General features: G+C 39.2%; 1 protein-coding gene across 1 annotated transcript in view; it reads right to left on the bottom strand.

The window, feature by feature from the left end:
• CNIH2 (cornichon family AMPA receptor auxiliary protein 2) overlaps positions 1-12,515 on the bottom strand; it is a 186,497-nt gene that overhangs the window by 111,841 nt on the left and 62,141 nt on the right. Inside the window, exon 2 of the mRNA XM_053688844.1 lies at positions 8,093-8,161. Within this exon, the coding sequence (XP_053544819.1) occupies positions 8,093-8,161 (69 nt within the window). The remainder of the gene's footprint in view (positions 1-8,092; positions 8,162-12,515) is intronic.

The following is a 12,515-nucleotide window of genomic DNA, read 5'->3' as shown; positions in this document are numbered from 1 at the left end:
GTTATTCTATGTAACTGATTCACTAAAGATCCCTCCAGCTTCTCCAGCTTCACCAATTTCTATGTTACTGATTCACTAAAGCTCCCTCCAGCCTCTCTAGCTTCACCAGTTCCTATGTTATTCTATGTAACTGATTCACTAAAGATCCCTCCAGCCTCTCCAGCTTCACCAGTTCCTATGTTATTCTATGTAACTGATTCACTAAAGCTCCCTACAGCCTCTCCAGCTTCACTAGTTCCTATGCTATTCTATGTAACTGATTCACTAAAGCTCCCTACAGCCTCTCCTGCTTCACCAGATCCTATGTTATTCTATGTAACTGATTCACTAAAGCTCCCTACAGCCTCTCCAGCTTCACTAGTTCCTATATTATTCTATGTAACTGATTCACTAAAGCTCCCCCCAGCCTCTACAGCTTCACCAGTTCCTATGTTATTCTATGTAACTGATTCACTAAAGCTCCCTACAGCCTCTCCTGCTTCACCAGTTCCTATGTTATTCTATGTAACTGATTCACTAAAGCTCCCTTCTGCCTCTCCAGCTTCACCAGTTCCTATGTTATTCTGTGTAACTGATTCACTAAATCTCCCTCCAGCCTCTCCAGCTTCACCAGTTCCTATGTTATTCTATGTAACTGATTCACTAAAGCTCCCTCCAGCCTCACCAGCTTCACCAGTTCCTATGTTATTCTATGTAACAGATTCACTAAAGCTCCCACCAGCCTCTCCAGCTTCACCAGTTCCTATGTTATTCTATGTAACTGATTCACTAAAGCTCCCACCAGCCTCTCCAGCTTCACCAGTTCCTATGTTATTCTATGTAACTGATTCACTAAAGCTCCCTTCTGCATCTCCAGCTTCACCAGTTCCTATGTTATTCTATGTAACTGATTCACTAAAGCTCCCTTCAACCTCTCCAGCTTCACCAGTTCCTATGTTACTCTATGTAACTGATTCACTAAAGCTCCCTCCAACCTCTCCAGCTTCACCAATTCCTATGTTATTCTATGTAACTGATTCACTAAAGCTCCCTCCAGCCTCTCCAGCTTCACCAGTTCCTATGTTATTCTGTGTAACTGATTCACTAAAGCTCCCTCCAGCCTCTCCAGCTTCACCAGTTCCTATGTTATTCTATGTAACTGATTCACTAAAGCTCTCTCCAGCCTCTCCAGCTTCACCAGTTCCTATGTTATTCTATGTAACTGATTCACTAAAGCTCCCTCCTGCCTCTCCAGCTTCACCAGTTCCTATGTTATTCTATGTAACTAATTCACTAAAGCTATCACTAGCCTCTCCAGCTTCACCAGTTCCTATGTTATTTAATGTAACTGATTCACTAAAGCTCCCTCCTGCTTCACCAGTTCCTATGTTATTCTATGTAACTGATTCATTAAAGCTCTCTCTAGCCTCTCCAGCTTCACCAGTTCCTATGTTATTCTATGTAACTGATTCACTAAAACCTCCTCCAGCCTCTCCAGCTTCACCAGTTCCTATGTTATTCTGTGTAACAGATTCACTAAAGCTTCCTCCAGCCTCTCCAGCTTCACCAGTTCCTATGTTATTCTATGTAACTGATTCACTAAAGATCCCTCCAGCCTCTCCAGCTTCACCAGTTCCTATGTTATTCTATGTAACTGATTCACTAAAGCTCCCTACAGCCTCTCCAGCTTCACTAGTTCCTATGCTATTCTATGTAACTGATTCACTAAAGCTCCCTACAGCCTCTCCTGCTTCACCAGATCCTATGTTATTCTATGTAACTGATTCACTAAAGCTCCCTACAGCCTCTCCAGCTTCACTAGTTCCTATATTATTCTATGTAACTGATTCACTAAAGCTCCCCCCAGCCTCTACAGCTTCACCAGTTCCTATGTTATTCTATGTAACTGATTCACTAAATCTCCCTACAGCCTCTCCTGCTTCACCAGTTCCTATGTTATTCTATGTAACTGATTCACTAAAGCTCCCTTCTGCCTCTCCAGCTTCACCAGTTCCTATGTTATTCTGTGTAACTGATTCACTAAATCTCCCTCCAGCCTCTCCAGCTTCACCAGTTCCTATGTTATTCTATGTAACTGATTCACTAAAGCTCCCTCCAGCCTCTCCAGCTTCACCAGTTCCTATGTTATTCTATGTAACAGATTCACTAAAGCTCCCACCAGCCTCTCCAGCTTCACCAGTTCCTATGTTATTCTATGTAACTGATTCACTAAAGCTCCCACCAGCCTCTCCAGCTTCACCAGTTCCTATGTTATTCTATGTAACTGATTCACTAAAGCTCCCTTCTGCCTCTCCAGCTTCACCAGTTCCTATGTTATTCTATGTAACTGATTCACTAAAGCTCCCTTCAACCTCTCCAGCTTCACCAGTTCCTATGTTACTCTATGTAACTGATTCACTAAAGCTCCCTCCAACCTCTCCAGCTTCACCAATTCCTATGTTATTCTATGTAACTGATTCACTAAAGCTCCCTCCAGCCTCTCCAGCTTCACCAGTTCCTATGTTATTCTGTGTAACTGATTCACTAAAGCTCCCTCCAGCCTCTCCAGCTTCACCAGTTCCTATGTTATTCTATGTAACTGATTCACTAAAGCTCTCTCCAGCCTCTCCAGCTTCACCAGTTCCTATGTTATTCTATGTAACTGATTCACTAAAGCTCCCTCCTGCCTCTCCAGCTTCACCAGTTCCTATGTTATTCTATGTAACTAATTCACTAAAGCTATCACTAGCCTCTCCAGCTTCACCAGTTCCTATGTTATTTAATGTAACTGATTCACTAAAGCTCCCTCCTGCTTCACCAGTTCCTATGTTATTCTATGTAACTGATTCATTAAAGCTCTCTCTAGCCTCTCCAGCTTCACCAGTTCCTATGTTATTCTATGTAACTGATTCACTAAAACCTCCTCCAGCCTCTCCAGCTTCACCAGTTCCTATGTTATTCTGTGTAACAGATTCACTAAAGCTTCCTCCAGCCTCTCCAGCTTCACCAGTTCCTATGTTATTCTATGTAACTGATTCACTAAAACCTCCTCCAGCCTCTCCAGCTTCACCAGTTCCTATGTTATTCTATGTAACTGATTCACTAAAGCTCCCTCCTGCTTCACCAGTTCCTATGTTATTCTATGTAACTGATTCACTAAAGCTCTCTCCAGCCTCTCCAGCTTCACCAGTTCCTATGTTATTCTATGTAACTGATTCACTAAAGCTCTCTCCAGCCTCTCCAGCTTCACCAGATTCTATATTATTCTATGTAACTTATTCACTAAAGCTCCCTCCTGCTTCACCAGTTCTTATGTTATTCTATGTAACTGATTCACTAAAGCTCTCTCTAGCCTCTCCAGCTTCACCAGTTCTTATGTTATTCTATGTAACTGATTCACTAAAGCTCCCTCCAGCCTCTCCAGCTTCACCAGTTCCTATGTCATTCTATGTAACTGATTCACTAAAGCTCTCTCCAGCCTCTCCAGCTTCACCAGTTCCTATGTTATTCTCTGTAACTGATTCACTAAAGCTCCCTCCAGCCTCTCCAGCTTCACCAGTTCCTATGTTATTCTATGTAACTGATTCACTAAAGCTCCCTCCAGCCTCTCCAGCCTCACCAGTTCCTATGTTATTCTATGTAACTGATTCACTAAAGCTCCCTTCAGCCTCTCCAGCTTAACCAGTTCCTATGTTTTCTATGTAACTGATTCACTAAAGCTCCCTCCAGCCACTCCAGATCCACCAGTTCCTATGTTATTCTATGTAACTGATTCACTAAAGCTCCCTCCAGCCTCTCCAGCCTCATCAGTTCCTATGTTATTCTATGTAACTGATTCACTAAAGCTCCCTCCAGCCTCTCCAGCTTCACCAGTTCCTATGTTATTCTATGTAACTGATTCACTAAAGCTCCCTCCAGCCTCTCCAGCTTCACCAGTTCCTATGTTATTCTATGTAACTGATTCACTAAAGCTCCCTCCAACCTCTCCAACTCCACCAGTTCCGATGTTATTCTATGTATCTGATTCACTAAAGCTCCCTCCAGCCTCTCCAGCTTCCCCAGTTCCTATGTAACTGATTCACTAAAGTTCCCTCATGCCTCTCCAGCTTCACCAGTTCCTATGTTATTCTATGTAACTGATTCACTAAAGCTCCCTCCAGCTTCACCAGTTCCTATGTTATTCTATGTAACTGATTCACTAAAGCTCCCTCCAGCCTCTCCAGCTTCACCAGTTCCTATGTTATTCTATGTAACTGATTCACTAAAGCTCCCTCCAGCCTCTCCAGCTTCACCAGTTCCTATGTTATTCTATGTAACTGATTCACTAAAGCTCCCCCTAGCCTCTCCAGCTTCACCACTTCCTATGTTATTCTATGTAACTGATTCCCTAAAGCTCCCTTCAGCCTCTCCAGCTTCACCAGTTTCTATGTTATTCTATGTAACTGATTCACTAAAGCTCCCCCTAGCCTCTCCATCTTCACCAATTCCTATGTTATTCTATGTAACTGATTCACTAAAGCTCCCTCCAGCCTCTCCAGCTTCACCAGTTCCTATGTTATTCTATGTAACTGATTCACTAAATCTCCCTACAGCCTCTCCTGCTTCACCAGTTCCTATGTTATTCTATGTAACTGATTCACTAAAGCTCCCTTCTGCCTCTCCAGCTTCACCAGTTCCGATGTTATTCTATGTATCTGATTCACTAAAGCTTCCTCCAGCCTCTCCAGCTTCCCCAGTTCCTATGTTATTCTATGTAACTGATTCACTAAAGCTCCCTCCAGCTTCACCAGTTCCTATGTTATTCTATGTAACTGATTCACTAAAGCTCCCTCCAGCCTCTCCAGCTTCACCAGTTCCTATGTTATTCTATGTAACTGATTAACTAAAGCTCCCTCCAGCCTCTCCAGCTTCACCAGTTCCTATGTTATTCTATGTAACTGATTCACTAAAGCTCCCCCTAGCCTCTCCAGCTTCACCAGTTCCTATGTTATTCTATGTAACTGATTCCCTAAAGCTCCCTTCAGCCTCTCCATCTTCACCAATTCCTATGTTATTCTATGTAACTGATTCACTAATGCTTCCTCCAGCCTCTTTAGCTTCACCAATTCCTATATTATTTTATGTAACTGATTCACTAAAGCTCCCTCCGGCCTCTCCAGCTTTACCAGTTCATATGTTATTATTATGTAACTGATTCACTAAAGCTCCCTCCAGCCTCATCAGTTCTTATGTTATTCCATGTAACTGATTCACTGAAGCTCCCTCCAGCCTCTCCAGATCCACCAGTTCCTATGTTATTCTATGTAACTGATTCACTAAAGCTCTCTCCAGCCAGCTTCACCAGGTCCTATGTTATTCTATGTAACTGATTCACTAAAGCTCGCTCCAGCCTCTCCAGTTTCACCAGTTCCTAGGTTATTCTATGTAATTGTTTCACTAAAGCTCCCTCCAGCCTCTCCAGCTTCACCAGTTCCTATGTCATTCTATGTAACTGATTCACTAAAGCTCCCTCCAGCCTCTCCAGCTTCACCAGTTCCTATGTTATTCTATGTAACTGATTCACTAAACCTCCCTCCAGCCTCACCAGTTCCTATGTTATTCTATGTAACTGATTCACTCCAGCCTCTCCAGATCCACCAGTTCCTATGTTATTCTATGTAACTGATTCACTAAATCTCCCTCCAGCCTCTCCAGATCCACCAGTTCCTATGTTATTCTATGTAACTGATTCACTAAAGCTCCCCCACCAGCCTCTCCAGCTTCACCAGTTCCTATGTTATTCTATGTAACTGATTCATTAAAGCTCCCTCAAGCCTCTCCAGTTCCTATATTCTTCTATGAAACTGATTCACTAAAGCTCCCTCCAGCCTCTCCAGCCTCATCAGTTCCTATGTTATTTTATGTAACTGATTCACTAAAGCTCCCTTCAGCCTCTCCAGCTTAACCAGTTCCTATGTTATTCTATGTAACTGATTCACTAAACTCCCTCCAGCCACTCCAGATCCACCAGTTCCTATGTTATTCTATGTAACTGATTCACTAAATCTCCCTCCAGCCTCTCCAGCTTCACCAGGTCCTATGTTATTCTGTGTAACTGATTCACTAAAGCTCCCTCCAGCCTCTCCAGCTTCAGCAGTTCCTATGTTATTCTATGTAACTGATTCACTAAAGCTCCCTCCAGCCTCTCCAGCTTCACCAGTTCCTATGTTATTCTATGTAACTGATTCACTAAAGCTCCCTCCAACCTCTCAAACTCCACCAGTTCCGATGTTATTCTATGTATCTGATTCACTAAAGCTCCCTCCAGCCTCTCCAGCTTCCCCAGTTCCTATGTTATTCTATGTAACTGATTCACTAAAGCTCCCTCCAGCTTCACCAGTTCCTATGTTATTCTATGTAACTGATTCACTAAAGCTCCCTCCAGCCTCTCCAGCTTCATCAGTTCCTATATTATTCTATGTAACTGATTAACTAAAGCTCTCTCCAACCTCTCAAGCTTCACCAGTTCCTATGTTATTCTATGTAACTTATTCACTAAAGCTCCCTCCAGCCTCTCCAGCTTCATCAGTTCCTATATTATTCTATGTAACTGATTAACTAAAGCTCTCTCCAACCTCTCAAGCTTCACCAGTTCCTATGTAATTCTATGTACCTGATTCACTAAAGCTCCCTCCAGCCTCTCCAGCTTCACCAGTTCCTATGTTATTCTATGTAACTGATTCACTAAAGCTCCCCCTAGCCTCTCCAGCTTCACCAGTTCCTATGTTATTCTATGTAACTGATTCACTAAAGCTCCCTCCAGCCTCTCCAGCTTCACCAGTTCCTATGTTATTCTATGTAACTGATTCACTAAAGCTCCCTCCAGCCTCTTTAGCTTCACCAATTCCTATATTATTTTATGTAACTGATTCACTAAAGCTCCCTCCGGCCTCTCCAGCTTTACCAGTTCATATGTTATTATTATGTAACTGATTCACTAAAGCTCCCTCCAGCCTCTCCAGCCTCATCAGTTCCTATGTTATTCCATGTAACTGATTCACTAAAGCTCCCTCCAGCCTCTCCAGCCTCATCAGTTCCTATGTTATTCTATGTAACTGGTTCACTAAAACTCTCTCCAGCCAGCTTCACCAGGTCCTATGTTATTCTATGTAACTGATTCACTAAAGCTCCCTCCAGCCTCTCCAGTTTCACCAGTTCCTAGGTTATTCTATGTAACTGATTCACTAAAGCTCCCTCCTGCCTCTCCAGCTTCACCAGTTCCTATATTATTCTATGTAACTGATTCACTAAAGCTCCCTCATGCCTCTCCAGCTTCACCAGTTCCTATGTTATTCTATGTAACTGATTCACTAAAGCTCCCTCTAGCCTCTCCAGCTTCACCAGTTCCTATGTTATTCTATGTAACTGATTCACTAAAGCTCACTCCAGCCTCTCCAGCTTCACCAGTTCATATGTTATTCTATGTAACTGATTCACTAAAGCTCCCTCCAGCCTCTCCAGCTTCACCAGTTCCTATGTTATTCTATGTAACTGATTCACTAATGCTCCCTCCAGCCTCTCCAGCCTCACCAGTTCCTATGTTATTCTATGTAACTGATTCACTAAAGCTCCCTCCAGCCTCTCCAGCTTCACCAGTTCCTATGTTATTCTATGTAACTGATTCCCTAAAGCTCCCTCCAACCTCTCCATCTTCACCAGTTCCTATGTTATTCTATGTAACTGATTCACTAAAGCTCCCTCCAACCTCTCCAGCTTCACCAATTCCTATATTATTTTATGTAACTGATTCACTAAAGCTCCCTCCAGCCTCTCCAGCTACAGCAGTCCCTATGTTATTCTGTGTAACTGATTTACTAAAGCGCCTTCAGCCTTTTCAGCTTCACCAGTTCCTATGTTATTCTATGTAACTGATTCACTAAAGCTCCCTCCAGCCTCTACAGGTTCACCAGTTCCTATGTTATGCTATGCAACTATTTGGGGAATTTGTCAGGGCGTTAGTTACTTTGCACAGCATTTCACATGCTCACCCCATCTGATGAGATGTACTGCAGGGCAAAGGGAAGAGCTTATATAAATCCAGGAAATGTAAGACATTGATGAGTAAGACACTCACCGCTCTAGAAGGATTTCCTTGTTCTATAGGATTCTTAAAGTCTGTTCGAAGCTCATCAAAAGCTATGATCTGCAGAGACAGCAAAAGTGCCCAAATTAGATGATTATAGACGTCTCTAAATTGTGAACATGAGAATAGTGCGTGACCCTACCATTTTATGTTTAAAAATAATCCCCAAAAGTTTAGTAAATATTATTATTATTATTAACAGTCTAATGTCTTTGTATAGGAAATGATAGACTATTGCCAACTGTAGGAAAGAAAGAAAGAGAGAGAGAGAGAAAGAGAGAGAGAAAGAAAGAGAGAGAGGAAGAGAGAGAGAGAGAGAGAGAGAGAGAGCGAGATAAACAGAGAGAGAGAAAGAGAAAAAAAGAAAGAAAGAAAGAAAGAAAGAAAGAAAGAGAGAAAGAAAGAGAGAGAGAGAGAGAGAGAGAGAGAAAGAAAGAGACAGACAGAGAGAGAGAGACAGAGTGAAAGAAAGAGAGAGAGAGAAATAGAGAGAGAGAAAGAAAGAGAGAGAGAGAGAGAGGGAGAGACAGAAACTGAGAAAGAAAGAGAGAGAGAGAGAGAGAGAGAGAGAGAGAGAGAGAAAGAGAGAAAGAAAGAGAGAGAAAGAAAGAGAGAGAGAAAGAAAGAGAGAGAAAGAAAGAGAGAGAGAGAGAGAGAGAGAGAGAGAAAGAAATAGAGAGAGAGAAAAAAGAAAGAAAAAGAAAGAGAGAGAAAAAGAAAGAGAGAGAGAAATAAAGAGAGAGAGAGGGAGAGAGAGAGAAACTGAGAAAGAAAGAGAGAGAGAGAAAGAGAGTAAGAAAGAAAGAGAAGAGAGAGAGAAAGAGAGAGAGAGAAAGAGAGAAAGAAAGAGAGAGAGAAAGAAAGAGAGAGAGAGAGAGAGAGAGAGAGAGAGAGAGAGAGAGAGAAAGAAAGAAAGAAAGAAAGAAAGAAAGAGAAAAAGAAAGAGATAGAGAAAAGAAAGAGAGAAAGAGAGAGAGAGAGAGAGAGAAAAAGAGAGAGAAAAAGAAAGAGAGAGAAAGAGAGAGAGAGAGAGAGAGAGAGAGAGAGAGAGAGAGAGAAAGAAAGAGAAAAAGAAAGAGAGAGAAAAAGAAAGAGAGAGAGAGAAAAAGAAAGAGAGAGAAAAAGAGAAAGAAAGAGAGAGAGAGAGAGAGAGAGAGAGAAAGAAAGAAAAAGAAAGAAAGAACGAAAGAAAGAGGAAAGAAAGAGAGAGAGAGAGAAAAGGAGAAAAAAGAAAGAGAAAGAGAGATAGAAAGAAAAACAGAAAGAAAGAAGGAAATAGAGAGAAAAAGAAAGAGAAAGAAAGAAAAAGAAAGAGAGAGAGAAAGAAAGAGAGAGAGGAGAGAGAGAGAGGAGAGAGAGAGGTGAGAGAGAGGAGAGAGAGAGAGAGAGAGAGGAGAGAGAGAGGAGAGAGAGAGAAAATCTAGCCATAGAAGAGAGGCACAATGAAGCAAACAATATAAAGGGAAGAAAAAGCTAATGTTACAAAAGAACTATGAACTACTGGTTTTGTCTGTGTACAGGGAGAGACAGCATGTATTACCCAAGAGCTAGCACTCTAATAATTGTGTACAGCAAGAGACATCATATATTACCCAATGGCTAGCACTCTTATAACTATGTACAGAAAGAGACAGCATATATCACCCAAGAGATAGCACTCTACTAACTATCACCTTGATTATGAGTTTTGCGCTAAACAGAGTGCGAAAATAAAGCCAAAGAAATTGCGTTATTGCACTTTCCATAGCACTGCCATTATGAGTTACTGAAAAACTTCCTTGTGCTGTGTGTTATGGTGCGTTAAGCTCCATACCGCATAAAAGCCAAGGGCTGAGTTTACGTGCTCTTACACGCTTTCCCCCGTAGACATCAATGGGGAGAAAGTGTTAAAAAAAATGTAACACCTGCGATCGCAGAATGGAGATTGCTGTAACGCAACCCCATTGATGTCTATGGTGAAAAGAAAGTTATGTTTAAACCTAACATCCTAACATAAACCCCTAGTCTAAATACCCCTAATCTGCCGCTCCCCGAAATTGCCGACACTAATAAAAGTTATTAACCCCTAATCTGCCGCCCCCCAAGATCCCCGACACCTAAATAAACCTATTATCCCCTAAACCGCCGCTCCCCCACATAGCAAAACACTAAATTAAACTATTTACCTGTAAAATTAACACCCCCTTAACTTTAAATTAAAATTACAATATAACTATCTTTAAAAAAATAAAAACTTACCTGTGAAATAAAAACAAAAACTAAGTTTAAACTATAAATTAACCTAACATAACTATTCTAATAAAATAAAAAAACTACCGATTAAAAACCTAAATTTTAAATTTAAAAAAACCTAACACTACAGAAAAAAAATAGAAAATCTAACATTACAAAAAATAATAAACACTTAACTACAAAAAATAAAAAAACTCTAAGATTACAAAAAATAATAAACGAAATTATCAAAAATAGAAAAATTACACCTAATCTAATAGCCCTATAAAAATAAAAAAAGCCCCCCCAAATAAAAACATCCTCTAACCTACAATAAACTACCAATAGCCCTTAAAGGGCCTTTTGTAGGACATTGTCCTAAGTGAGCTCTTTTACGTTAAAATTTTTTACTAAGTCCCCCCCACTAAAAGTAACCCCCCCTCCACCTAACCAACCCCCAAAATAAAAAAAAAACTAACTCTAAAAAATCCTAAACTACCTATTGCCCCATAAGGGACATTTTATGGGCATTACCCTTAAAAGGGCATTCAGCTCAATTACTGCCCTTAAAAAGTGTCTCATCTAAATATTAAGTATAAAATATTGAAAAATATTAATAATACATATTAATAATTATTATAGTTAGTGAAAAAATACATATATATTCATATTATTTTTTAGAATTTTTAAGAACATCTATAATAATTATTTACATTATTAATATTTTTCAATATTTTATATTTAATAAATACATAACACACCTTAATATAACTAACATAAACCTAATTCTTCATGTGCGCTATGTCGACATGAGTTATATTAAGGTGCGTTATGTATTTATTAAATATAATATTTTGAAAAATATTAATAATTTATGTAAATAATTATAGATGTTCTTAAAAATTCTAAAAAAAACTATTTGAATATGTACAGTATGTATATTTTTCAGTAATTACAATAATTATTAATATTTTTTCAATATTTTATATTTAATATTTACATAACGCGTCTTAAGATAACAAATTCTGCATGAGCACTAACCCAACACCAGGTTAGACCAACAGCACAAAACCCAAAGCAGATTACTGATATTTTACATTCCAATGTTCTTCGCATAAAATGTTTTTAACTTTATATTTCTTTATATATATGATGATGTTAATGTAAAATATATATCTATAACTATATATCTATATGAATATTTACAGGTATAGGTATAAATATCTATATATGGGAATATATATTTAAAAATACAAAGTACATTTTCCTGTATGTGAAGAACATTGGAATGTGAAAGGTACATTAAATACATAGTTAAAACACATTATGAAATATAATAAATGTTTAAAAATGCTTTTTGCGGTTTTAATGTATTTGAGTGGAAAAGGGTCCAAAATGTATATGTAAATACATGTGTATATATGTATTTACACATTTAAATACACACACATTACATATATATATATATATATATATACCCACATACACACACATTACATACATACACACACACATATATATATATATTATAGCCCTTTCCATTTGAATACCTTGCCATATACCATATACCTTTTAAACTTTATAATATTTTTTTTACTAATATTTAGATGACTAATTTTTATCAGATAGTGTATATATGAGTGTAACAGTTTATCTTAAAGGGACAGTCTAGTCAAAATTAAACTTTTATGATACAGAGAGGGCATACAATTTTAAACAACTTTCCAATGTACTTTTATCATTAAATTTGCTTTGTTCTATTGTATTATTTGTTCAAAACTAAACCTATGTAGGCTCATATGCTAATTTTTAAACAGTTGAAGGCCGACTCTTATCTCAGTGCATTTTGACAGTTTGTCATAGTTAGACAGTGCTAGTTCATGTGTACCATATAGATGACCCCCCATGGAGTCAGCACTGATTGGCTAAAATGCAAGTCTGTCAAAAGAACTGAAATAAGGGGGCAGACTGCAGAGGCTTAGATACAAGGTAATCACAGAGGTAAAAAGTGTATTAATATATCAGTGTTGGTTAATAAAAACTGAGGAATGGGTTATAAAGGGATTTTAAACAATAACAATTCTGGAGTAGACTGTCCCTTTGATGTATTTATGTTGTGTTTGGTGCACAGTTTTTTAAACTCTTACTTTTCACGATAGGTCTCCACTCGCGCAAACCCTACGCATGCTAACTTACACCTAGA

Source organism: Bombina bombina, chromosome 7, assembly GCF_027579735.1.
Source record: "Bombina bombina isolate aBomBom1 chromosome 7, aBomBom1.pri, whole genome shotgun sequence".
NCBI classification, from domain to species: Eukaryota; Metazoa; Chordata; class Amphibia; order Anura; family Bombinatoridae; genus Bombina; species Bombina bombina.
The sequence above is the reverse complement of the archived record's forward strand: the minus strand, read 5'-3'. Positions and strand labels throughout refer to the sequence as shown.